We start from the raw sequence: 27,017 nt of genomic DNA on the forward strand, positions 1-27,017 counted from the left end.
GATGTAGCAGAGGAGTTTGTAGTGCAGTCCTATGTATAATTAAAGTGCACAGGTGTAGCAGAGGAGTTTGTACTGCAGTCCTATGTATAATAACATTGCACAGGTGTAGCAGAGGAGTTTGTGCTGCAGTCCTATGTATAACAGTGTACAGATGTAGCAGAGGAGTTTGTGCTGCAGTCCTATGTATAATAACAGTGCACAGGTGTAGCAGAGGAGTTTGTGCTGCAGTCCTATGTATAATAACAGTGCACAGATGTAGCAGAGGAGTTTGTGCTGCAGTCCTATGTATAATAACAGTGCACAGATGTAGCAGAAGAGTTTGTGCTGCAGTCCTATGTATAATAACAGTGCACAGGTGTAGCAGAGGAGTTTGTGCTGCAGTCCTATGTATAATAACAGTGCACAGATGTAGCAGAGGAGTTTGTGCTGCAGTCCTATGTATCATAGTGCACAGATGTAGCAGAGAGTAGTCTGCAGTCCTGGTTGAGACCAGAAATATTGTAAAATCAGAGTATAACCACATGTAGGAGGCCTGCAGCACACCCAGCTCTGCTACATCTGTGCGCACAATTATTTTGCAGTATTTGAGGTGTCGCATTACTATATGGCGCTGATGACAGTGTAGCGGAGCTCAGATGTTAGCAGCAGGTTTACTTGCAGTCCCATGTAAAGGACTGCGGAAAACCAGCCGTTCTTCAGCTACACACAGCACACAGGTGCCGGCCCCTCCGCCCGCTGTACGTTATTTTCCTATTTCATAACCTCTGAGAGTGGGAGACTGCGGGAGGGGCCGGGGACAGTGAGCGCTGGGGAGGACACTGCAGTAATGCCTGAAGAATGGCGGCCGCAGTGTGGAGCACAGCAGTGATCACTGTCCCCATTGTTCTCTCTACACAGCCGGATACCGGCCTGCATTAGGCTCCCGGTACCGGGCGGTATATGACAGAGCACAATACCACCCCAGCTACGCTCTCCAGCGCTGACTCCGCCCACACATCTGACTGATCACGTGATCATGACATCACACAGGTCCTTTCTCGGCACACATTAGTAATGAACCCGGAAGTCACCAATGTCACCCTCCATCCTGTGCTCAGGAGCCGGCAAGTTGTACATGTGCTTCTTCGTGCAGGTGAGGGCTCGTCACACACACTTCTGTGGGCTCTTATCTGACTTATAGCTGACAGGATGCCATGTCCTCCCTTCTGTATGCTGGGCATTATGTGCTCCAGTACCGAGGAGCGTGCAGTGTATGCTGGGAGCAGTGAGCAGCTTCATACCCTGTATCCCTCCTCTCTCAGCCCCGGCAATGGTGTGATCTTGTACAGCCGGGTTCACACTGAATTTACCTTGTATGTTTCATAACAAACCTATAGTTACACCAAATAGTGCGAGGCCCTCCTAATAGACTACAAGTATATAACAAGGCTAGGAGTAAGGCAGCCACAAGTAACACTCAATAAACTACATAAAAGACACAAAGCACAGAATGTATCAGACATGATTAAAGGAAGATGTGAAAGTGAACCTGTCACCCCTGGGAGCTCTGAAGCTATTACTACAGGCATTCAGATGATTGTTATAATAGCCCTACCTGTGTGGGAGCTCTGAAGCTATTACTACGGCCATACAGATGATTGTTATAATAGCCCTACCTGTGTGGGAGCTCTGAAGCTATTACTATGGGCATACAGATGATTGGTATAATAGCCTTACCTGTGTGGGAGCTCTGAAGCTATTACTATGGGCATATTGATGATTGTTCTAATAGCCCTACCTGTGTGGGAGCTCTGAAGCTTTTACTACGGGCATACAGATGATTGTTATAATAGCCCTACCTGTGTGGGAGCTTTGAAGCTATTACTACGGGCATACAGATGATTGTTCTAATAGCCCTACCTGTGTGGGAGCTCTGAAGCTATTACTATGGACATACAGGTGATTGTTCTAATAGCCCTACCTATGCCTCATATCTGCTGGCTTGCTGTTGAGAAATAGACTTTTAATAGTTTAATTATTTCTTCCAGGCTCTGGGGCGTGCGGTGCCTGGAAGAAAACTCTGCCTCCTCTGTTAATTTCCATACCACCCCCTCCCCTGCACAGTACCATGTAACATGCAGTTGTGGCGCCGGGATCCCGCGCCTGCACTCGCACAATTATTCGTACCTTTGCCGCCTTGCTACATAGCATTGTCTTTACCGGTTTTCTGGGCAGGAGTCAGCGAGTCTTCGGCGCTTGCGCAAGAAGAACAGTTAAGGCAGTGCAGGGGTGGACACTGACAGCTTGGGGACCCTGTACAAGAAATGTCTGGACCCCCCCCTTCCTGCCCGGCATGCTGCTTATGATGAGGGCAATCTGACTATGAGACCCCTGGAGCCTCAGACCCTGAGCAACAGGCCAGGTTACCCTCATTATTACCGCCCTGCAAGCAGGGGGCGTACATAGAAATCACAGGGCCCCACACCTCTAAAAAAACATGTATTTTTTCACTGAGACCTGCAGACAACTGAAGTGTCAGCTCTGTCGGTGAATAGAATACTGCAAGACGTGGCTGACTCTCTAGTTGACACATGACAGCAAGTGTGCAAAGCGCATCCTCGTGGTTACACGATAACTGCTGGAACCAGCAGAACCCAACCATGAATATATTATATTACATTATGTGTCTGTATCATCTGGTATCTACTTTGTTCATTCTCTGTGGAGCTTATGGAAATAGCCAAGCACAGCGCTCAGCAGCTCTATAGATACTGAATAGAGCAAAGGCCAAGCAGGCACAACTCTACTCCATTCAGCACGAGACTACAGAGCACACATACATACACAAATGCTACTCTTCTGTATCATGTGTTCAGATGAGCTGTGTAGGAGGTCGACCACATAGCTTAGAGATCAGCTGGAGAGGGTTGCAGAAACCACTGTGGGGGATGGGGACACCTCAGAAAGGACTATATCAGCTCCCTGCTGCGGTGCTGTCCCGTGCAGTAAGCCTCCTCCCCCACCTCTTCTCTGTGAGATGCTGCTGGAAGGAACGGAGGGAGCAGAAGACGCGCTGTAAGTCCTGCTCTTTCTCCACTATTGCCCCCAGTGTGCTGTGCGGCCCGGGCCCCCTGATTACAGGTGAACACTCACCATTGGGACGCACATTGTAGGAGGACAGAGGCTGCAGTCAGTGAGCGCTCTCATCAGTCTGGTGGGGAAAGTGTTCATTGGCCAGCGTTTCTCTCCCTGCATGATACACCCCCTTTTTGAAATCCTGTACTCTGTGCACCACTCTCTCCCCGACTCTGAGTCAGAATGATTACAGGCAGGAGTGAGAGGGACCCGGTGTTGCTTGACATCGGGCCCCTCTCCCGCCCATAATCTTTACTGCGTGGCCTGCCCCTATGGGCAGTATGTCTCTGCCTGCAAGGGCCCCCCTCCAGCTCTGGGCCAATGCCCATAGCATGGCGGAAATGGTACTGTGTATTCGCATGAGCGCGGGCGCAGGATCCCGGTGCCACAACTGCACGTCACATGGCACTGTGACGCTGATGGGAGGTGGATGGTACGCAAATTAACACAGGAGGCAGAGTGTTCTTCCAGGCACAAGAGCCTGGAAGAACGAATTAACATAAACGATTAAGAGTCTATTACTCAACAACAAGACAGAAGCTATGAGGCACAGGTAGGGCTATTATAACAATCACTTGTATGCCCATAGCAATGGCTTCAAAGCGTCCCAGGGGGTGACAGATTCCCTTTAAAACAGAGGTTGACTTTACCATGGGTGCCAATATTCAAAAACCATAATTGCCATAACAACATTCAAAAACCATCCTAGTTTTGTTTATAGTGTAATGTTTCATGTTGGCACTAGAAGACTTTCTGGGCACGTACATCCATTCCCATACACCTCTATGGCCTCCGTCAGGTCATATCAATGTCCTTCCTAAGTTATTTTCTACACACGGGTACCGCTGAATATGTATACTGTTATACACAGCGCTGAGAATTTTTATTGTCATTGTCAATGATGAGATTATGATGTAAGGGAGGCTCCACTGCCATCTCCATGTGATTGTGCCTACTGCTCGGTTTCACGTGTGCAATATAGTGACTAATTATTTTCATTTTTTGCATTTTCCAAATAATTCAGCTTCATGAAATCTAAATCATCTTCTAATTTAAATTTCAGGTATCATAAAGTGAGTGAAATCCTGAACCATTTGGTGAACATGATTGATCTGTGATCCCTGGTCCTGGAGTAAAGGTTTGTTTTTGTATTTTTGCTTGGATGGGATATGTTGGATAAGTAACACTTTCATTATTTGGTTACTCGGCATTAACTTCTGTTTATCATTTACTTTGCTCTGTACTGTATAATTATTATATGAGTAGTGAACATTTCTACACAAGTATAGTCGTCATGTTAACATACTTTTTATTCTTCTGTATACTTCTAGTATCAGTTCCTCATGTTTTTTAAGATCTCTGCTTGCTGTCCTTTGATAGGAACTTTTTTTTTTTTTTTTCTTCTCAACTTCCAGGGGATTGCAGTAACTCTGTTCTGGTCTTGTGATCGACACACAACCGCATTGCCTATTACAAGGCATATTGCAGATGACTGTACTGTAACTGTAGTTGGTTCTGTACCTGTGTGCCCATCAGGTAGCCGGGAAGTAAACAATGTTGTTTCCTCTTGATTATATGCAAGTAGAGATATTGAAAGTTATGGGAAATTGGTACAGTAAGTGTGAGGGAAATTTTTATAAAGTTTCATTTTGGAAGGAAGCACAATTATCTCTTTACCGCTGTCATAGTAGATTCACACGAGTGTATAAAAAAATCATTCTGTTTCATCCAGAAATCTCGGCCAATTGTTTTTCTCATTTGTCATCTTTGTACAGTCCTATGTTACATAATTGCATAGCTGTAAAAAACAGATGCTATACTGTGGCTCCGTATGGCATCCAATTTTTATTTTTTTTTTAGCACAGTCAGACATGAATGGACAAGTCGCATCCGGTTTACGAAAGAAACTAGTGCATGCTGAGGTTTGTTTTCACATGCAGATTCGGTCAGTGAAAAAAATTGGGTCATCTGTCCTGCCCCATTGAATAACATTGGTTCGAGTGCGATCCGTTCTTTTCATGGACAGCACTTGGACCGAAAATACAATCATGTGAACGGCTCTAACAGGGGTTTTGTGTATGTGAAAGAAAGAGCCCGGAATTGATAAGGAGGAACCAACCTAAGTGAACTGACGGCATCAGCAGCAATGGGAAGTTTATTCGAGAGATTATCTGTCTGATCGAAAGCCTACTTACAAGATTGTAAATTGGTCAGTGTGTCTTCTAAAGACCCTTTTACATTATATGATGCAAACTGTATGGGTATGAATGATCATTAGTCTGATTGTTTGGTCCCCATACAGTTGGCATATCTTCATGTAAATAGGAAACTGTTCTAGGTATAAAAATAAATATACGTTAAAGACCTCTGTGCCTGGCAAATGGAGCTCCCTTGAAACTCAGCCTGTGGCCGGACTACAAAGGAGACCGTGATTTTTACTACATGCAGCAATACTGTGGTATTGCTATATATAGTACGAGGAATTCGACGACTGCAGGTTCTGGTCCCCTAAAGGGCCTAAGAAATATGGAAAAAATAGAAGAAAACTATCAAAGTTCAAATCACCCCTCTTTTACCCCATTAAAAAAAACAAATGCACATGTGATATCACTGCGTCCAGAAAAGTCTGATCTATCGCAATCTAAAAATAATTTACCCAATTGGTAAATACCGTAAGCAGAAAAAAATTCAAAACGCCCAGACTACGTTTTATTTGATTGACAATATTGAAAAAAAATGCTGTAAAAAGCAATTAGATGTCATTTCTATCCCAAAATGGTATCAATAAAAATGTTATCTCTCTCCGCAAAAAATAGCTCCTCGTGCAGCTTCATATACCTAAAAGTGAAAATTTTACCGGTCTCTGAAAATGGCGACACAATCAAAACATTACTAAAACAATAAAAAACTGAACAAGTTTGGTGTCGCCGTAATCGCACTGACGAGGAGAATTATATTGCCTGGTAATTTTTTACCCCACAACGTACGCCATAAAAACAATTCCCAAAAAAACTTGTCAGAATTGCGCTTTAGTGAGTCATTCTTCCTGCCTCCACAGCTTGAGCGGTCAGGTGAATTACAGCGGGGGACACTTAGGACAGGTGAGTATAAGGATTTTTTATTTTATTCCTATTTTTACACCAGGACACAGCAGGAGCAGAATACCACTCTCATCATTGTCCCTTGCTAGCGCTGATCACAGAGCAAGCAGAGGACAATGATGAGGGCAGCATTTAGCACTCAGCGCTTGGGAAGAGCGCTAATTGTACCGCTGATTCCCAGGTGCCGATACGTGTCACACTGATGACACACGGATTAAGAGGCCTGCGCCTGTTAATGAATATGGCACATCTTTTAGCTGCTGCTGCTTCCACAAGAAATTTCTCAAAAAGTCTTATCCTCTATCTGTCAAAAAATTGTGTTTAAGTCATATGATCCTCCATCATCAGTCATCTAAAGTGTCATGTATTCGTTGTAAAAAGACTATGGCTGGCAATATCAATAAAGCGATGAACTTCTTTAAAGGGTTGTTCTAATCTTCTGTCTTCAGGAGCACACCCGCTCCCCTGCCTCATAGCTTGCTGGGGGTGCTGCGCTCCTGATGATTAACAGTATGGACCAGCCACATGGTTGTGCCACTGGTCCGAACTGTTTTGTGTCTGTAACACAGGATAAGCTCAGGTTGAGGGAAGCTGGCCAGATACAGTGCTCCGGCCAGCTTCAGAGCAGCACAACAATTTTCAAGCTTTTTTTGCAATTCTAACTACTAAAGGGAATCTGTCAGCAAAATTTCACCGCCCAAACTATTTATATGTGCATGTACCGGTTTCAAAGACAAGTCTAGCAATAACTTTACATGGCCAGTCTGTTCCTCTGTTATCGAGCGTTTGAATTGATATGCAAATGAGGCAGAAGAATTATTTGTAGATATGAAGCCTCTGTCACTCCAGCTCTATTCCCCACCTTGCGCCACCTCCTCCTGCTTGAATGACAGCCTCTATGCTGTGTGACTTCAGGCAAAAGAGCTGTCAGGAGGCTGTGATGAGCAGGTAATAGAGCTGGTGTGACAGAGGTTTCAGATCTACCATAGCTCATCAGCTTCATTTGCATATTATTTAAAAATGTGATCACTCAGTAAGGGAGGAACGGACCTGTCATGTAATTGTATTGCTGGACTTGTGTTTGAAAGAGCAACGTGTGCATATAAATAGATTGGGAGGAGTAAAATTCTTCTGGCAGATTCCCTTTAAGAACTTGACACAATCGCTTTAACTCACCCCCCCCCCTTAATATTAATGAGATAATTCTCTGCATCCTGTGTCTGACAAAGGACCTACATAGAACAAGACGCATTAGCATATTAGGGTACATTTCTGAAACTGTCTAAAAGGAAAATTGACCTTAATGCCTGTAGCAATCAATCCGAACAAAACGTACATGTTTTTATTTGCTTTCAAAATATCAAAGCTTTGCTGTGATTGGTTTCTATTAGCAGCAGACTGTTTTGATATTTTAATTATTCATTTATTTATCTTAAAAACTATCAAAACTAAGCACCAGAAATATGTATTTACTTAATAACCTGACTCCCATAACATGCCCTTTTCAGGTAAGACCTTCTTTTCAGGAAAGTAGACAACCCCTGTAACTGCAGCACAGCGGTGGATGTATTAGTGTAACAGAATAGAGCAGCGTTGTGTGTGAGATTTATGTTAATGTGACCAGGAGATGTGCTTTCTGATGACAGGGTAATTCTCTTGTCCGGCAGGTATAAGTGTCCGGGCGTTTGACCTCAGCCATGGCTCTTGCTGCTGTTTCTGCTTCCTGTCAAGTGCTCAGAGGGACGACTGGAATTTTCACCAGTCATTCGGCCTCGGTGCTGTGGAGGGCCCCAGCTTTGTGCGCTTGTACCCTGAATAGGTGGGTGATGTGTCTGCAGGCACTATTAAATATTGTTTAAAAAGTGATGTGAGGGCAGTTCTGTTGTTTCAGGAAAGAGTTGCTCATCAAACTCTCCAGCACTGGATCTTTATTGTTGTAGAGCAGAGGGCGGCTGTAAGTAGCTTCACCCGGGTTATTCAGCACAGTCGTTCCTGCCGCTCATGTGTCAGATGCACTGATTAGGGACTCGGGTGAAAATTGTTCATTTATTGAGGCTGGTGAACCATCCCAATAGCATCCATTAGTGGACTGAGCACCACAATGAATATTCTAACCCTAGATTTTGGATTTATTTGACATAGAAGGAGAATGACATCACAAAGAAAAACGGATCATTTAGAGAGAACAGCGAACACCTTCAGACAAGAGGTAAGTCACTGTATGAGAGACAAGCTGTCTGATCGTTCACTACTGGCTATGCCGTGTATCATGTAAAGATATGGGGCTGTTCACATCATAGTCTGACATATACACTGGGAAAAGCTCCCAATCAAAAAAGATCTGTGTGGCATACTGGGTTTTTTCTGTTTGTTTTTTTATCATTGTGTAGCATTATATAAAATAGCACAGGTTACCACCCTATTCTATACTACAACAAAAAAATATACCAGCCATAAGGATAATTATTCCTTTTGTACATTATTCCATGAGCTTTTTCCAGAATATACTCCAAAGGTATGACGTAAACAGGTCCTCGATTAAGCATTATGCTGATCATAGTAAGTAAAGTATGTATGTATATTCACCTCACAATTCTGTGTGTACATATGTGAAGTGACATATTGTCTGCTATAATAATGTAATTTTTGACCAAGAAAAATAATATGGCTCTTAAAGGGTTTGGCCACTACTTTTTTATTGATGGCCCATTCCTCAGGATAGATCATAAGTATCTCATCGGTTGGGGTGCTGCACCCAGCACTTACGCCTATCAGCTGTTATTAGCGTCGGCCGGAAGTTCTCAGATGCTGCTGGAACACCACAGCTCCGTCATTTTTGTAGTGGCCACGACCCGAGTCGCTATAGTTTTGACGGAGCTGTGGTGTTCCGACAGCATCTGAGAACTTCCGGCCGGCGCTAGTATCAGCTGGAGTGCTAGGCTTAGCACCCACACCGATCAGATATTGATGGCCTATTCTAAGAAATTAGCAGCCAAACCCTTTACATTTTTTTTTTTTGTTAAGTTGTGTTTGTTGTTAAATTCATGGAAAAAAATTAAATACCACCTTTTAAAAAAGGCACAAGCCACAACATCTAATCTAGCCGGTAACAATGGTCTTCACTGTTCAATCCTGAAACTGATCTGTACTTATAACAAGCCATCTGGGTTGCTTCCATGGAGTAGCGAGCCTGTGCAATGCTAGTCAAATAAAACTAAGTCAGTACCAGGATTGATGAGAACAGGGACAAAATCAGGAGACTGTAGTAAAATCAGGGGAATGATCGGGATCAGGTATTGCTAAACCAGTATTATGCAATTACTGCCCAACCCAACTGAAATAAACCTTAACCAACTCTGCTTCTAATTGCACAGTAACGCCGACCCCTAACACTAATTACCTAAATGAAATAAACCATAACTAAGATATTCCTAACTGCAAGCCCTCCTTCACATCCGTGTTTCCAGTACGTGTGGTATCCTTTTTTTTTTTTACGATCCCACACGTACCCATTATAAGCTATGGTGCTTTGCACATGTCCGTGTTTTTACATGGTTCGTGTGTACGTGCAAAATACACAGAGACATGTCCGAGTTCTGCTGGCAGCTCGGATGACGAGGGCCAATATCAGTCTATGGGTCCATGAAAAACACTTGCAGCACACAAATGGCATCCGTGTACTGTTTTTAACATTGCAAAGTATAGGAGAAGCTTTGTAATCTTTTTTTTTTTTTTATCCATACTGGAAAAACACTGACACCGGTACCATTTTTTCACTTATATGTTTTATACGAATGTGTGAAGGAGCCCTTAGTATCTGCCTGACACAGTCAGCTCAAAATGACTACACTGGACAAATTTGGCTGTAGCCATTCCAACTAGCAGATACTTTAGGATCCCTGGCCTTCACCCTTTATTCCCTATGCTGAGATCTAGACTTAAAACAGGGCCCCCAGGGTTGCATCCACAGAGTAGCTGTTAGCCAGAGGAGCAAGCTAGAAGCAAGAGTGGTCAAACTAACCTGAATTACTAGAGTTGGCTGAACTCAATTTGCAGGACCCACTCCAACAGATAGTAACTTGTGACTACTGGACGAGAGCCCTGAAAATCACTTTCTACCTCTCTGTATTTGTAGCTCCTCTTTTGATTAGCCAAAAACTTTATCGTAGAGTACTAATCAGAAATGTAACTTGTTTTCATCTCTCTATGCTCCATTCTATCTTTCTCAAGGATACCGCTCTCTTAGTTCTCCTTTTACCTCTCTGACCGCTCCTTCACTGTATCTTTTGTTGGCTCCTCTTCCCTTTACTATCGCGGTTCCTCAGGGCTCAGTCCTGGGTCCCCTCCTCTTTTCTCTATACACCGACCCCATTGAACAAACCATCAGCAGATTTGGTTCCCTGTACCATCTACATGATGATGACGAATATAACCATCATCTTCTGACATCACCACTGGATTTCTACAAAGTACCAGTGACTGTCCTTCTTCTGTCCATAAAATCATGCCCTCCCTTCTATCTGAAACTCAATCTTTCCCAAACTGAAATTCTTGTGTTTCCTCCTACTATTAACTTACCTGAACTTGATATTGCCATTTCCATGTGTTGTTCTACCATAACTACCAAGCAGCAAGCCCGCTGACTTGGAGTTATTTTTTATTCCGATCTTTCATTCACTCTCTATATCTGATCACTCACTCACTCATGACACCTGCTCTTCAAAAACATCTCCAAAATCTGACCTTTCCTTACCTTTGACCGTAAAAACTCTTACCATTGCTTTGATTCATTTGCGTCTGCACTACTGCAGCTCCCTACTAATTGGTCTCCCTCTTACCTAAACTCCCCTCTCCAATCTATTCTAGAAGCAGCAGCCAGGGTCACATGTATGTCCAGCCATTACACCGATGCCTCCACTCTGTGCCAGTCATTGCACTGGTTGCTTATGCGCTACAGAGTCCAATATAAATTGATTACGGTCACCCAGAAAGCGCTCCACAGTTGTGCACCACCCTACATCTCTTCCCTCATTTCTGTTTACCACCCTACCCGTGCTGTCCTCTCCGCTAATGAACTAATAACCTCAATAATTTGAATCTCCGACTCCCGTCTCCAAGACTCCTCTCCAGCTACTCCAATTTTCTGAAATGGGCTACCCCAGACAACTCAGTTACTTCCCAGTATCCTCAGTTTCAAACGTTCTTTTAGGACTATCTAAAGAGATGTGTTTTATCACCTCACCTTGCTAATTTAACTTCCCCGTTGTCCCTTTCTAACTTTCCTCAGAATCTGTCCCTTCTATCATCTATTCTCACTCCCTCCATACATTCAGTAGCAATTTGTCTCTGTACTTACACAGATACTGGCTGGTGACTGGTTAATGCAGCTTTATTTGAATATCCCCATTTATTATACTGATGGCTGGACCATAAGCAACAAGCACTTTTTACTTTTTGTGTCTCCCTTATTTCCTCATCGATTGCAAGCTTGTAATTGTTGAATTCTGTACTGTCTGCGATGGTCTGTACATATCACCTGTGAATTGTAAAGTGCTGTGGAATATGTTGGCACTATACAAATAAAGATTATTATTAATATTATTGGAAAACCCCTTTATCACCTAATCATAGGATAGGTAATAATTTATTGATCGGTGGGACCTTCTCTAATTGGCAGAATTGGATTTTTTTTTATCAACGACCGGGCACTTTAATTGCATTTCAAATGGAGCGGCAGTGCGCACGGCCGACCACCGCTTTATTCATTCTCTGTGAGGCTGCCAGAAAAAGCAGAGCGCAACTGACTATTATTTAACATGAGTTACATAGTAGTCAGTACACAGCTGTCATCATTTATAGTGATTCTGATTAACCCCTTATAAAGTTTAGCTGTTCTAGTAGGATTTTCCTGGCCATTTCTTAGTTGCGTTTTAGAGCAAAACAGCTTACAACTCCGCAAAGGGATCTCATTGTTAAGTTATCAATCAGGAGAAGGGAACAAAAAAATTTCCAAGGCATTCAATACACTCCCACTGTGAAGACAGTCATGAAGAAGTGGCTAAAATTTGGCAAAACAATGACTTTGTGTGGTGTTTCATTTCATCCAGTGGATTGGGCTCCATCACAGTTTTGCCTAAGAACACTGTCATGAATCCAGAATGGTGTCTAAACACCCTCCAATAGCATCTTCTCCCAACCATCCAGGAGCAATTTTGTGATAAACCATGCTTTTTCCAGCATGAGGGAGCACCACTTCACAAGGCAATCGTGATAGCTAAGTGGTTCGGTGAACAAAACATTGACATTTTGGGTCCATGGCCAGGAAACTCGCCTTATTCTTCCCATAGAGAATATTTTGTCAATTCGCAAAAAGAACAAGTAGACAAACAAAAATACAGAAATTGGAATAAACTCCAAGCACTGATTATACAAGAATGGGCGATTGTAAATCAGGAGTTGGCCGTGTTATCCAGCATGTTGGGGGGCGAATTGCAGAAATCTTGAAAAATAAGGATTAACACTGTAAATACCAAGTCTTTGCATAAACTTAATTTCTCAGTAAGCATTAAAAACGTATGAAAAGCTCATAATTGTGCTTCAGTAACCAGAGAAATATCTGATTAAAAGATCACTGAAGCAGCAAACTTTGTGAAAACCAAAATTTGTGTCCATATCAAAACTTATGACAACCAGTGTAGAGTTGATCTCATGCTGGGTCGTCCTTGATATTCTTGAGTTTAGTATAACCGGTCCCCAGCACTGATCGGCAGCTTTCTGTCTATGCAGAGCGTACACAGAGAGCTGTCCATTGATGGTGTGAGTGGGGCTGTACAGAGCTCATTATTACGTCCATTTGAGAGGACTAGAAGAGCTGCAGCAAGTAATACAGTGATTTTATCAAAACTACAACAAAAAGCCCAGTAGCAATATGCTGCATAAATTAATGTGTGTTATATTTCCTTCGGAGTGCCATGTATAGTCCTGGTGACAGATTCTCAGTAGAATACATTATAATAGAGGTGCATCACTTGTATGAAATCTCTAATAATAAGAACCAGTTAAGTGGGTAGCAGTGAAGTAATTTTTTATTTTTTTTTGGACAGATTATTTCTCCTGCGAAAATTTGTGGGATAACGAATGAATCTTCTACTGTGAAGAGAGTCCGGCTAGCTGTGGAAAATAGTGAATTTACTTTTAAAGCGGGACAGTGGTAAGTTACTACACTTGGTAAATATATCATCTGCGTTACACCATTCTATTCAGTGCGTGGGAAAATCCAGAGCCAGTTGTATATGGAGCGATTCTATGTACACCAGAAAGACTATTAAAGACCGAACAAAATACCTTTTCTGTCTTTTGTGAACAATGTGTAAGCAAATGCCACAAAACAAAAGAAAAAAGTGATTTTAAAACAAAACACAAATGTTCAATTGGGCCCCAATTGTTTACATTGAAGACCAAAACTTTACCTGGACAAGAACTGTTTGTGGTGGCGTGGAAGAGAGTGAACGGGAATTCCTATAACACACTATAATTGCTGTTCACAACAGTCAGTGTAGGGTCAACAAGACTACTAACAAATTGCCATAGGCAAATAATCCCTAACTAAAGACTATAAAATGTAACTGTTAATCACACTATTTAAGGAATATGATTTAAAACTTTTTGCATGAGTCAGTGTGTTCTGACACAGATAACTATCCATACATTGAGGTCATCACTCTATTTAGAGACCTTTAAACACTCTATTGTGTCCTTTTAATCATTCCTATTTTGTCTTTAGAGGATAGCTTTGGTGCGGCCGCTATCTATACCATCCTATGACTGAGTATCCACCATTATAACTCACTAACACCATTAAAATATAGTCCTAAGCCTCCCCAACATGTTTCACCAGTACAACTGGCTTCATCAGAGGATGAGGCTACAAAGGATCAGCACATGTGTCTGAATATACTGACTCATGAAAAAAGTTTTAAATCATATTCCTTAAATAGTGTGATTAACATTTATATTTTATAGTGTTTAGTTAGGGATTATTTGCCTATGGCAATTTGTTAGTAACAGGAATTCTTATACATTGCTATGGGAGCAGGACTAGCTTATCAGAGGTTTCTAGCCTCCTAAGGAAAACAATTATTTTTCCATTTTCTGGTTGACAGAAATATATGGTACCAGACAGACCCATGTATTATGATGGCGTCCATTGGGTTTCTGTCATGCTGCATTGTTTATTCCTGTAAAAATGATGGACTCTGCGTGACAGAGGCTCCAAGTCGGCTATAAATAAGGCCTGAAATATACATTTCCTATGACTTATGATCAGCTGAAAATCGCAGTGACACCATCCAGAAGTAAGCAATTTTTGCCGAGGAGCACAGCAGCCCCGCACATTGCTTTGTGTCACTTGAATGGCAGATAAAGTCCTCTGCAGCGGCTACCAAGCAATGTACAGGGCTACTGTGTTCTTCCCCATATATTGCTTACTTCCGGGGGCTACCAGAGCCTAGCTCAGCTGATCTGTGGGGGTGTCTGTTGTCAGCTCCCCGTTGATCTCATATTCATGTCCTTAAAATCTAAAATAGCTTTAGCTAGCATTGTAAATATCATCTACATCTAGGAGGCTGCATGTAAATTATAATCTGCAGGCTTGTTGTAACATTCAAAATTTTCCGTGATTTGTTATTGGATAATCTTAATATTGCAATTTAGGATATACTGTATTTCATGGTGGACTGTTCGTTTGTGATATACAAAAAAAACACTAGATGGCATACTTCTATTTAAAAATCAGACAGGAAAATATGTTAAAGAAAATCTGCATCTGTCAGGATCAACCCGACTATATAGCCATGAAGGTCATAGAAAGCTGAATAAAATGATATCTGCGATCCCATGTTTTATTGCACATTTTTCTGTTATCTAAATGAGCTGTTCAGAACTATGGGCCGGACACTGATCTGCATGACAATCTGCCTCCAGAGATTATTTTAATTAAAAGGTGGTGTTACCAGCGTGAGACACAAAACTAAAAATGGGTAAGATTGCTACAACCAATTTTATTAAAGGACATTTTTTGACAAGGCTCTCAGGTCTCTTTCCATCATATCCTGAAAATGAAGCCCTGCTATATGTAGCACAAGCGATCGGATGGTCGCAGCTTCAAGTCTCCTAAGGGGACTATTGAAGCAAGTAATAAATAGAAAAAAAATGTTTTAAAAAATAAAATAAAAAAATTCAAATCCACCCACCTTTTGCCCCATTCAAAATAAAAAAAATACACATATTTTTTATCGCTACTTTCAGAAACACCCGATCTATGAAAATATAAACTAAATTAATCTAATCGGGTAGCGAGAAAAAAAATCAAAATGCAAGAATCACGTTTTTTTGGGTCGCCGCAACAATGCAATAAAATGCAATAACGGGCGATCAAAACATTGTATCTACCCCAAAATGGTATCAATAAAAACAATCAAAAAATCAGCTTGGCGTGCAAAAATATAAGCCATCACCCAGCTCCAGATTCCGAAAAATGGACACGCTATGGACCTCGGAAAATGCGCCATTTTATTTTTTTATTTTTTACAAAGTTTGGATTTTGTTTTTCACCACTTCAATAAAAAAAGAACCTAAAGAACCTATACATGTTTGGTATCTGCAAACTCGATATGACCTGGAGAATAATAGTGGCAGGTCAATTTTAGCATTTAGTGAACATGATAAAAAAAAATTGTGAAATTCCTGTTTTTTGCAATTTCATCGTACTTCGAATTTTTTTCCCGTTTGCCAGTACACTATATGGTAAAATCAATGGTGTCATTCAAACGTACATCTCATCCCGCAAAAAACAAGTCCTTACACGGCCATATTGACAGAGAAATAAAAATGTTATGGCTCTGGGAAGAAGGGGAGAAAGAAAACGAAAACACAAAAAAAGGAAAATCCCAAGCTCATGAAGGGGTTAAAGACCTTAAAAACGACTGCCGATTCTCATGCTGCGAGTGGTGACATCAGAAAGGTTACCGCAGTTCAGCGGCTATGACCTGCGGTAAACTTACTGATGTCACCACTCGTCACAGTAGCCAGATTCTAACAGAACGCAGCGTGAGAACCAGCAGTGGCTGCTGCTCCATTGTGTGGAGCTGCGTTCTCTGAACGGAGCTCCATAGACTGGACAAAGAAGACTGGGATTTTCTTGGGACCTACATTTGGATTACAGAAAAAACTGACGACTCTTCCAATACAAAAAATAGGTGTGAACAGGTGCTTACTAGGAGAAGCTACCTCCATATACAATTAACAAATAAAGTAGCACTCTGCAACGCTAAGTATGTAAACATGAAGTATGAAATATGAATGGCATTACTGCTGTAGAAAATAGAAATAAATGAGAAATCTTAGCGCATAAATTGGCCAATTTCATACTTCATGTTTACATACTTAGCGTTGCAGAGTGCTACTTTATTTGTTAATTGTATATGGAATGCATTTTATAATTAAAGGACTTTGTGTGTGTTTATTTCTTTTGAATATGGGGTTAGTAATGGGGGTGAATGATAGACTCCTCTCCATTACTAACCGCTGGGCTTGATGTCAGCAAACATTACACAGCTGACATCAACCCCAAAACCATTACCCCGATTGCCAATGAACCAGGGTAATCAGGAAGAGCCGAGGCTAAGTGCCAGAATTGGCTCATCTAATGGATGTGCCATTTCTGGGGTGGCTGAGGGCTGCTATTATTAGGCTGGGAAGGGGCTAATATTCATGATCTCCTCAGCCTATTAATATCAGCCCGCAGCTGTCTGCTTAGCCTTTGCTGGTTACTGAAAATAGGGGGGACCCCACGTCATTTTTTTTGGGGGTCCCCCATTTTTAATAACCAGTAAAGGCTAAGTAGACAGCTGTGAGTTGGCATTAATAGATTGGGAAGCTCCCATGTTTATTGGCCCCTTCCCAGACTAATACAACCCCTGGCAAAAATTATGGAATCACCGGGCTCGGAGGATTTTCATTCAGTTGTTTAATGTTGTTGAAAAAAAGCAGATCATAGACATAGCACAAAACTAAAGTCATTTCAAATGGCAACTCTAGGGCTTTAAGAAACACTAAAAGAAATCTAGATTAAAAATGTGGTACTCCGTAAGGGTAATTTTTTTCAGACCAAATAGAGGGAAAAAATTATGGAATCACTCAATTCTGAGGAAAAAATTATGGAATCATGAAAAACAAACAGACAAAAGAACGCTCCAATACATCACTAGTATTTTGTTGCACCACCTCTGGCTTTAATAACAGCTTGCAGTCTCTGAGGCATGGACTTAATGAGTGACAAACAGTACTCTTCATCAATCTGGCTCCAACTTTCTCTGATTGCTGTTGCTTTGCAGGTTGGAGCCTTGTCATGGAGCATTTTCTTCAACTTCCACCAAAGATTTTCAATTGGATTGAGATCCGGACTATTTGCAGGCCATGACATTGCCCTTATGTGTCTTCTTTCAAAGGAATGTTTTCACAGTTTTTGCTCTATGGCAGGATGCATTATCATCATGAAAAATGATGTCATCATCTGCAAACATCCTTTCAATTGATGGGATAAGAAAACTGTCCAAAATATCAATGTAAACTTGGGCATTTATTGAAGATGTAATGACAGCCATCTCCCCAGTGCCTTTACCTGACATTCAGCCCCATATCATCAATGACTGTGGAAATTTGCATGTTCTCTTCATGCAGTCATCTTTATAAATCTCATTGAAACTGCACCAAACGAAAGTTCCAGCATCATCACCTTGCCCAATGCAGATTTGCGATTCATCACTGAATATGACTTTCCTCCAGTCATCCACAGTCCACGATTGCTTTTCCTTAGGCCATTGTAACTTTTGTTTTTTTCGGTTTAGGTGTTAATGATGGCTTTTGTTTAGCTTTTCTGTATGTAAATCCCATTTCCTTTAGGCGGTTTCTTACAGTTCGGTCACAACTTTTTTTTCTTGTACTTTGAAAATAATGGACTGATTTTCACAGGTCTGCCGGATCAGATTTTCATCAGTGTTTGCTAAATGTGTGTACATTTTTACCAACAGAAATTTTCTCATATACCCCCCCAAAAATAGAAAATTTGCAAAGCTTCTCCTACCCATTGTAGTGCTTTTTTTTGCAAAGTCTAATCTGGCCTGTCTATTTTTAAAGCTGATTAAAGGTTTGTCCCTTGTGGTGAACCCTCTGTATTTGCTCTCATGAAGTCTTCTCTTTATGGTAGACTTAGATACTGAGACACCTACCTCCTGGAGAGTGTTCTTCACTTGGGTGGATGTTGTGAAGGGGTTTTCCTTCACCATGGAAAGGATTCTGCGATCATCCACCATTGTTGTCCAGGCCTTTTTGAGTTCCCAAGCGCGTTTTTGTTTTGTTTTTTTTGCAGAATATATTAAACTTGATTTGGCCACTCCTAACATTTCTGTTATCACTCTGATAGATTTCTTTTTCATCCTATTAATGGTCTGTTTCTCTTCCATTGAGAGCTCCTTTGACCACAGGTTGTGGGTTCACAACAGCTTCCAAATGTAAATGCCACACCTGAAATAATCTCCGGACCTTTTTGCCTGCTTAATTGATGATAGATTAATGAGGGAATAGCCCATTAAAGAGCTTTTGAGATATTGTCCAATTACTTTTGGTTTCTTCAAAAATAGGCAGCTACATATTGAAGAGCTATAATTCCTAAACCCTTACTCCAATTAGAATGTGAATATCCTCAAATTAAAGTTGCTTCTGCACTTTATTTATTGATTCATTATATAACTGTATTTTGGATATGTTTTGGTAAACAGCTAAAATGCCAAAACTTATGTCACTATCCAAACATTTCTGAACCCAGCTGTATATATTGTTCTTTATTGGGGCTTTCTATGGTCTCCATCTCAATTCGGTACCCTTTGTAACCTGGACGGCTTGTAAATGTTATTTAATGAGGAAATATATTTTTTTTCTTACCCAAAGAAAAGAAGTATCTTTGTACCATGTTATCCAGTAAATAAAAAATGAATAAATAGAGTCATAAAAGGAATCAACCACTAAGGACTTTGGATGCTAAACAAGTCTCTTTCCACAAGGGGGTGCTCTTGACTAACAGTTTTCTAATCTATTTATTTCTTAGTGATTCATGGGCAGTGAGTGGTGTCTGTACTCTCTCAGTAATTGTTATTATGGGGTATTCTTTACAATTATCCTAAAAAATGAGACTATCTATCTTTCTAAAGGTGTATTTATGCACTTCGGGAAAGAAATATTCTATACTTTGTGGGTTTGTTTCTAGGTCATTTCAGGAACAATTGAATCCCAGAGTCGACCAGAGTATGTAATAATATAATAAGCGTCTGTAGATTTAATTAAGAAAAACAATGACTTCATGTAGAAGTATTTATAGAGATTTGTTACCATGTATTGTATGGTTACCTTCTGTTCCTGGCTAAAAGAAAAAAAATCATTTGTTCTTGTTAAAAAAACAAGTTTGAGAATTTTTTGTTATTTTTTTTTAAATATAAATATCTAGGAGTCATGTGACATGAGAAGCTTTAACTCTTATACATCAGCGAATTTAGCTTGTTAATCCATGTACGAGCCAGATGGTTTTCATTTCTAAAAGAAAAAGAACACAAAAAATCCAGCGTAATTTTAGTGCAATGGTGAAATGAATGTAATGTAAAATCTGTGGACTTGTTGGATGAAACTTTATAGATAAGGGTTAGATGGTGCGGCTGGTCATATGGCCGAAACATTGCCAGCATACACTGGCCGCTGCATGGCGGACCGCACCCTCCAGTCTTCTGGGTGTCCTAAGCTCAGAGTACATGACTGTATTCATTACAGGTTTTGGTTATAGGGTCAGTGCCAGTGAAAGGCCAAATTATCTGCATGTAGATTTGATAGCAGTTGGGTGCAGCCTGGTGCTTTGAACCTGGGAGTTGTGATTCTGCAACAGCTGGAGCTATACAGGTAAAAGACAATTACTAAAGAATAAGAAAATTAGTTTTCTAGTGACTTCTCTATAAGAATTAGGCACAATATGCACACTTGAGGCTGACAGGTCATCCTGAAAGAAGTGGTCCTAGAGCTAGAGGCCAAAGACAACAGGGAAAAATGGGGAATTCTTTGCAACTGCCGTAGGATCAGTATTGTTGCTGTTATGTGTTGAACATGGGTATAAATTAACACTTTACTGCATATACAATCTTCTAGGCAGATAAACATCCTTCTGAATCCTCCTCCTACAGCACACTTTCAGTATCAGTCTAATCCATGTCCAATATCCTCCTGTGTTGCTATGTCTATTAATTCCACAAATGATCTTCCACTATCGGACAATCATTACAGGACATAGAGCAGCACAGCTGGACAGGTTTCCATGTTTAAATGTACCATGTTTTTCCAAGTGTTTTAAAAACCAATAAACATTCTACATGGTACGTCAGCTTTTAAGCAACTTTGGGTTTCGCCTGTCTGCTTCTTCTGGGGTAAGCTGAGCATGCTCTCCAACACATGACACTAAATTTGGTGTAAGCATTCATTTACAATCAATATACAAGATCTTCTATAATACAAATATTTTTTTTCTAAAAATAAAAATAATAATAATCTTTTTATTTATATAGCACCAACATATTACCCAGCGCTTTACAATTCAGACAATTTACAGACATTATGGCCACTGTCCCCATTGGGGCTCACATTCTAGATTCCCTATCAGTATGTCTTTGGAGTGTGGGAGGAAACCGGACAACCCGGAGGAAACCCACACAAACACGGGGAGAACATACAAACTCCTTGCAGATGTTGTCCTTGGTGGGATTTGAACTCAGGGCCCCACCATACCCAAATCTAAAACCAAGGCAATTCATGTACTGCGTGTCTAATCCGTTCTTCCATTACAAATTACTCCTTATGCTCCATCTTTATAATATATATATATATATATGTATAATATATACACACAGTGGTGGCCAAAAGTATTGGCACCCCTGCAATTCTGTCAGATAATACTCAGTTTGTTCCTGAAAATGATTGCAATCACAAATTCTTTGGTATTATTATCTTTATTTAATTTGCTTGCAAGGAAAAAACACAAAAGAGAATGAAGCAAAAATCAAATCATTGATCATTTCACACAAAGCTCCAAAAATGGGCCAGACAAAAGTATTGGCACCCTCAGCCTAATACTTGGTTGCACAACCTTTAGCCAAAATAACTGCGAACAACCGCTTCCGGTAACCATCAATGAGTTTCTTACAATGGTCTGCTGGAATTGTAGACCATTCTTCTTTGGCAAACTGCTCCAGGTGCCTGATATTTGAAGGGTGCCTTCTCCAAACTGCCATTTTGAGATCTCTCCACAGGTGTTCTATGGGATTCAGGTCTGGACTCATTGCTGGCCACCTTAGAAGTCTCCAGTGCTTTCTCTCAAACCATTTTATAGTGCTTTTGGAAGTGTGTTTTGGGTCATTGTCCTGTTGGAAGACCCATGACCTCTGAGGGAGACCCTGCTTTCTCACACTGGGCCCTACATTATGCTGCAAAATTTGTTGGTAGTCTTCAGACTTCATAATGCCATGCACACGGTCAAGCAGTCCAGTGCCAGAGGCAGCCAAGCAACCCCAAAACATCAGGGATCCTCCGCCATGTTTGACTGTAGGGACCGTGTTCTTTTCTTTGAATGTCTCTTTTTTTTTTTCCTCTACACTCTATGTTGATGCTTTTTCCCAAAATGCTCTACTTTTGTCTCATCTGACCAGAGAACATTCTTCTAAAATGTTTTAGGCTTTCTCAGGTAAGTTTTGGCAAACTCCAGCCTGGCTTTTTTATGTCTGAGGGTAAGAAGTGGGGTCTTCCTGGGTATCCTACCATACAGTCCCTTTTCATTCAGACGCCGATGGATAGTACGGGTTGACACTGTTGTACCCTCGGACTGCAGGGCAGCTTGAACTTGTTTGGATGTTAGTCGAGGTTCTTTATCCACCATCCGCACAATCTTGCGTTGAAATCTCTCGTCAATTTTTCTTTTCCGTCCACATCTAGGGAGGTTAGCCACAGTGCCGTGGGCTTTAAACTTCTTGATGACACTGCGCACGGAAGACACAGGAACATTCAGGTCTTTGGAGATGAACTTGTAGCCTTGAGATTGCTCATGCTTCCTCACTATTTGGTTTCTCAAGTCCTCAGACAGTTCTTTGGTCTTATTTCTTTTCTCCATGCTCAATGTGGTACACACAAGGACACAGGACAGAGGTTGAGTCAACTTAAATCCATGTTAACTGACTGCAAGTGTGATTTAGTTATTGCCAACACCTGTTAGGTCCCACAGGTAAGTTACAGGTGCTGTTAATTACACGAATTAGAGAAGCATCACATGATTTTTCAAACAGTGGCAATACTTTTGTCCACCCCCTTTTTTAGGTTTGGTGTGGAAAAATATCCAATTTGACTTTAGGACAATTCTTTTTGTGTTTTTTCCTTGCAAGCAAATTAAATGAAGATAATAATACCAAAGAATTTGTGATTGCAATAATTTTCAGGAAGAAACTGAGTATTATCTGACAGAATTGCAGGGGTGCCAATACTTTTGGCCACCACTGTATATATATATATATATATATATATATATATATATATATATATATATTACACGATCACTAAATACTCCCTTTTATCATAGGTGTTATGTTTTAATATTTATATTGGGTCAAATATTACAATATTTTTCCTTCCCCAATGACAGCACCACGGAAAGAGGGGATCCGCCCTTCAAGGACAGGAAACCTACAGATAAAAAGGGCGGTACCTCTCTCCCGCATCAGTTGGTTTCCTGTCCTTGACCAGGGAGCCTACAGTACCTGTAAAGGAAGTACCTGAGGAATCATTGTTGGAGCCAGGCCCGGCCAGACCGACTCAGGCAGCGGGGGTTCCCTGCCTCGGCTGGTGCGGCGTCCTGAAGCGCCACCGCTGGGGTCTGTGGGCCTCTAAGGTGTGAGGGGAGATCCAGCTTGAAGAGGAGGCAGCACCTGCTGGGGTCCGATCACTGCGTGAGACCCTCACACCACGCAATCCATATTATGACTGTGCTGCTGGAGCCTGCTGCCGTCCCCTGGACCTCCCCTGAACGCGGTGGTGATGAGACCGCGTGCAAATCCCCTGCCCGGAAGCAGCCAGGCGGTATTGGTGAACGATGCTTCCGGGTTCCACCGCGCACGCGCTGGTGCGCCGGGCGCCTCCCAATGGCGCGGCGCCGCAGAGCACGACTAGGAAATCTGGTCTGCGCGGGCATCCCTCGCATTCCTAAGGAGCAGATTAAAAAAAAAAAAATGTAATCATTTCCTGATGGCCAGCTGGAGGGGAGTGCCCCTGGGATCTTATAAGACCAACAGAGACACCAGGGAGTTGCTTCTTGGAGAGCTCTTGGTCTTTCTTGAGCCATGAGTGACCAGGAGATGTTGGAGGTGTGGTCTCGGCATTCCCAGTCTCCACCACTACCACCGCCAGCACAACAAAAGAAAAAACGGGAGAAGGAGGCAGGACGCCAGGAGGACCCTTCCCATCATCCTGATCGGGGCAGCAGCGGGAGCGGGCATTCTGGCAGGTCATCCCAGCGCAGCAGGGACTCCACTGCGGCGTCAACTCGGAGGGAAACCCCGTCTACACAGATGGTTCTACCTCCTAACCCGGTACCCCTTCTTCCGTCAAATTGGTAAGTGATCTTCGTGAAAGTTCACCTTGTAACTAGGGTCCCCCTCTTTTTTTTTCTCTCATCAGGGAAAGAAGAGCGCAGGCAAAACTAAACATAGGACCTGTGCACTTTGCACAGAGGAGTTACCCACTACTTGGGTAAAAAGTCTCTGCAGCTCTTGTATAGAGCAGACTGTCTGCGAGGAGACCCCGAAATTCACCTCAGATCCCTGATAAAGTCGCAAGTGGAAGACACCGTTAGGTCCCTTCAAGGGGGGAAAAAACAGAAAAAGTCCAAAAACATATCCCCTGAATCGGGAAGTAGTTCAGAGGAAGGTGAGGGAGATTTGGATATGCCCGATTCTTCATCAACCTCATCTAGGGATAAAGGCGGACGGAGCTGTTTTCCTATTGAGGAAACAGTCTCATCAAGGCAGTCAGATCCACCATGGGGCTGATTGACCCCCATCCTAAAAAATCTGTCCAGGACATGATGTTAAGTGGGCTAGCGCAAAAAGAGAGAAGATCTTTCCCACTTAATGAGAAAGTCCTCTCTTTAATTAGAACAGAGTGGAAAAGGCCAGAAAGGAAGGGCCTTTTATCTCCGAAAAGGAAATACCCATTTGATGACCCTGCATGTTCCTTTTGGAAGAAGGCTCCAAAACTAGACGTGGCAATTGCTAAGACTTCCAAAAAATTCTCCATCCCATTTGAAGATATGGGGGTGGTAAAAGACCCCATGGATAAAAAAGCGGACACCTATCTGATTTAAGGGATCATGGGAAGCCACAGGGGGAGGGTTGAAACCTGCGGTAGCAGCTACATGTACGGCCAGGTCATTAATGGTCTGGCTGGACCAGTTAGAAACACATCTAAAAGATAAAACATCTAGAGACAGGATATTAGAATCCATCCCTGTAATGAAAGGGGCTGCCGCCTTTTTAGCAGACGCCTCTGCAGACTCGGTCAGGTTAGCAGCCAGGGCAGCAGGGTTCGCTAATGCAGCCAGGCGATCCCTCTGGCTTAAATGTTGGCCTGGGGATCTCCAGACAAAATCAAGGTTGTGCTCCATCCCCTGTGAGGGGGAATTTTTATTTGGGCCTACACTTGACACTTGACAAAGCCGGGGACAATAAAAAGCGTTTCTCTATCCCCTCCTCACAGAAAGTCCTTTCGGAGTAAAAGATTTATCCACAGAAAACCCCCTAGGGACCAGGATAAGAGGGAGGCTAAGAGGAGGAAAACCAAAGGGTTCCTGTTCAACAGACCCCCCCCAATGACCGCAGAAAGCCCTCCCAATGAGGGTTTTCCCCGAGTGGGGGGAAGGCTATCAGGGTTTCTCCCGACCTGGGAAAAAATATCGAACAGCTCGTGGATTCTGTACCTAATAAAATCAGGTCTGAAGTTCCAGTTTCACTCGGTTCCACATCCAAACTTTGTAGTGACACCCAAAAGATCCTCAAAAGAAGAGCAACTAGCTTTAGAACAGGAGATCCTAGGCCTGATAGAAAAAGCAGTCCTTCAGGAAGTCCCAGGTCAGGAAAAAGGTGAAGGTTTCTACTCCCCTCTGTTTCTGAGGAAAAAACCGGATGGGACTTACAGGACAATCATAAACCTGAAAAAATTTAGCAAACTATTGAAGATACAAGCCTTCAAGATGGAAACAATAAAACGTTAGTAAAAATGCTGTTTCCAGGCTTTTTTATGACTGTTCTATATCTAAAAGACGCTTATTATCATGTTCTCATCCACAAAGATTACCAAATTCCTCAGGGTGGCAATTTCCATAGGCAGTGTAGTCAAGCACTATCAATACACAGCCATCCCATTTGGCCTTTCCATCGCAGACGTAATGGCACATCTACCCATTTTCTGGACGACTTTCTGGTAATAGGCTGTTCATTCCTACATTGCAGAGACCTGCTGGTCCAGGTCATGGATTCCTTGACAAACTTAGGCTGGCTTTTGAATCTAAAAAAATCAAAAATGAGCCAAGCCAAGTACAAGAATATCTGGGCATCATGTTGGATTCACAAAACCATAAGTGTTGCCTCTCAACAGAAAAAATTCACAAGGTCATAGCCCAGATATCTCGGGCAAGGTATCACCCGTCTATGACTCTGCGGAAAGCTATGTCCCTCCTAGGTTCCTTGACTGCATGCTTCCCGGCCGTCCAATGGGCCCAAATACATACCAGAGATTTGCAGTGGGAAATCATAGAAGCAGAAAAATCTTTAAAAGGGCATTTAGAAGGGCTGCTAATGTTGTCTTTAAAAACTACACTTTCTCTAAGGTGGTGGGGGAGAATAGACAATTTATCCCGGGGTGTTCCATGTGTGATCCTAAAACCTCAGATCCTGACCACAGACGCAAGCCCCAGGGGATGGGGGGCTCACCTGAATGATTTATTAGCTCAGGGGATCTGATCAGAAGACATATTAGTTTCTTCAAATATGAAAGAGCTGTTGGCAATAAAATTTGCACTTCGGGAATTCTTACACCCTACGAGGTCACCATGTAAGGGTGTTCTCATACAACTGGGTAATAGTAGCGTACCTGAATCACCAAGGGGGTACCCTGTCCCTTCCTCTGATACAAGTGACGGAGACTATCTTTCAGTTAGCCAAAGAAAATTTGGGGTCCCTATCAGCCGTCCACATAAAAGGGATAGAAAATCGCACAGCAGACTTCCTGAGTCGGACCCAGCTGAGACAGGGCGAGTGGGAATTGAATCAGTCAGTTTTCAATCAGATTGTAGAGATGTGGGGACGTCCTTCCATAGACCTATTTGCCAACAGTCAGAACAAGAAAATAGACACGTTCTCTTCATTAGACCCCAAAGGGGACCAAACAGCGTTGGACGCCTTCATGATTCCATGGAGTTACCCACTAGCCTATGCCCTGATTCCGGCAGCTCTAAGAAAGATCAGGGAGGACAAAGCAAGAGTAATCTTGATAGCCCCCTTTTGGCCAAAGAGGATATGGTTTTCTTGGCTGAGGATGATGTCAATCTCCGACACCTGGGTACTTTTGGAGCTTCCGGACCTTCTTTCTCAGGGACCGGTACTTCATCCTCAGGTA

General features: G+C 42.2%; 1 protein-coding gene across 1 annotated transcript in view; it reads left to right on the forward strand.

Annotated features, from left to right (window-relative positions):
• The first annotated feature begins 995 nt into the window (after positions 1–995).
• The window catches only part of OXNAD1 (oxidoreductase NAD binding domain containing 1), a 58,840-nt gene continuing 32,818 nt past the window's right edge, over positions 996–27,017 (forward strand). Inside the window, exons 1-5 of the mRNA XM_073677941.1 lie at positions 996–1,132; positions 4,178–4,252; positions 7,883–8,034; positions 8,358–8,424; positions 13,319–13,425. Coding sequence (XP_073534042.1) covers positions 7,913–8,034; positions 8,358–8,424; positions 13,319–13,425 — 296 coding nt within the window. The 5' untranslated portion in view covers positions 996–1,132; positions 4,178–4,252; positions 7,883–7,912. The remainder of the gene's footprint in view (positions 1,133–4,177; positions 4,253–7,882; positions 8,035–8,357; positions 8,425–13,318; positions 13,426–27,017) is intronic.

This window comes from Phyllobates terribilis, unplaced genomic scaffold (assembly GCF_046119375.1).
Source record: "Phyllobates terribilis strain yellow unplaced genomic scaffold, ASM4611937v1 Scaffold_4__5_contigs__length_816908805, whole genome shotgun sequence".
Taxonomy (NCBI): Eukaryota; Metazoa; Chordata; class Amphibia; order Anura; family Dendrobatidae; genus Phyllobates; species Phyllobates terribilis.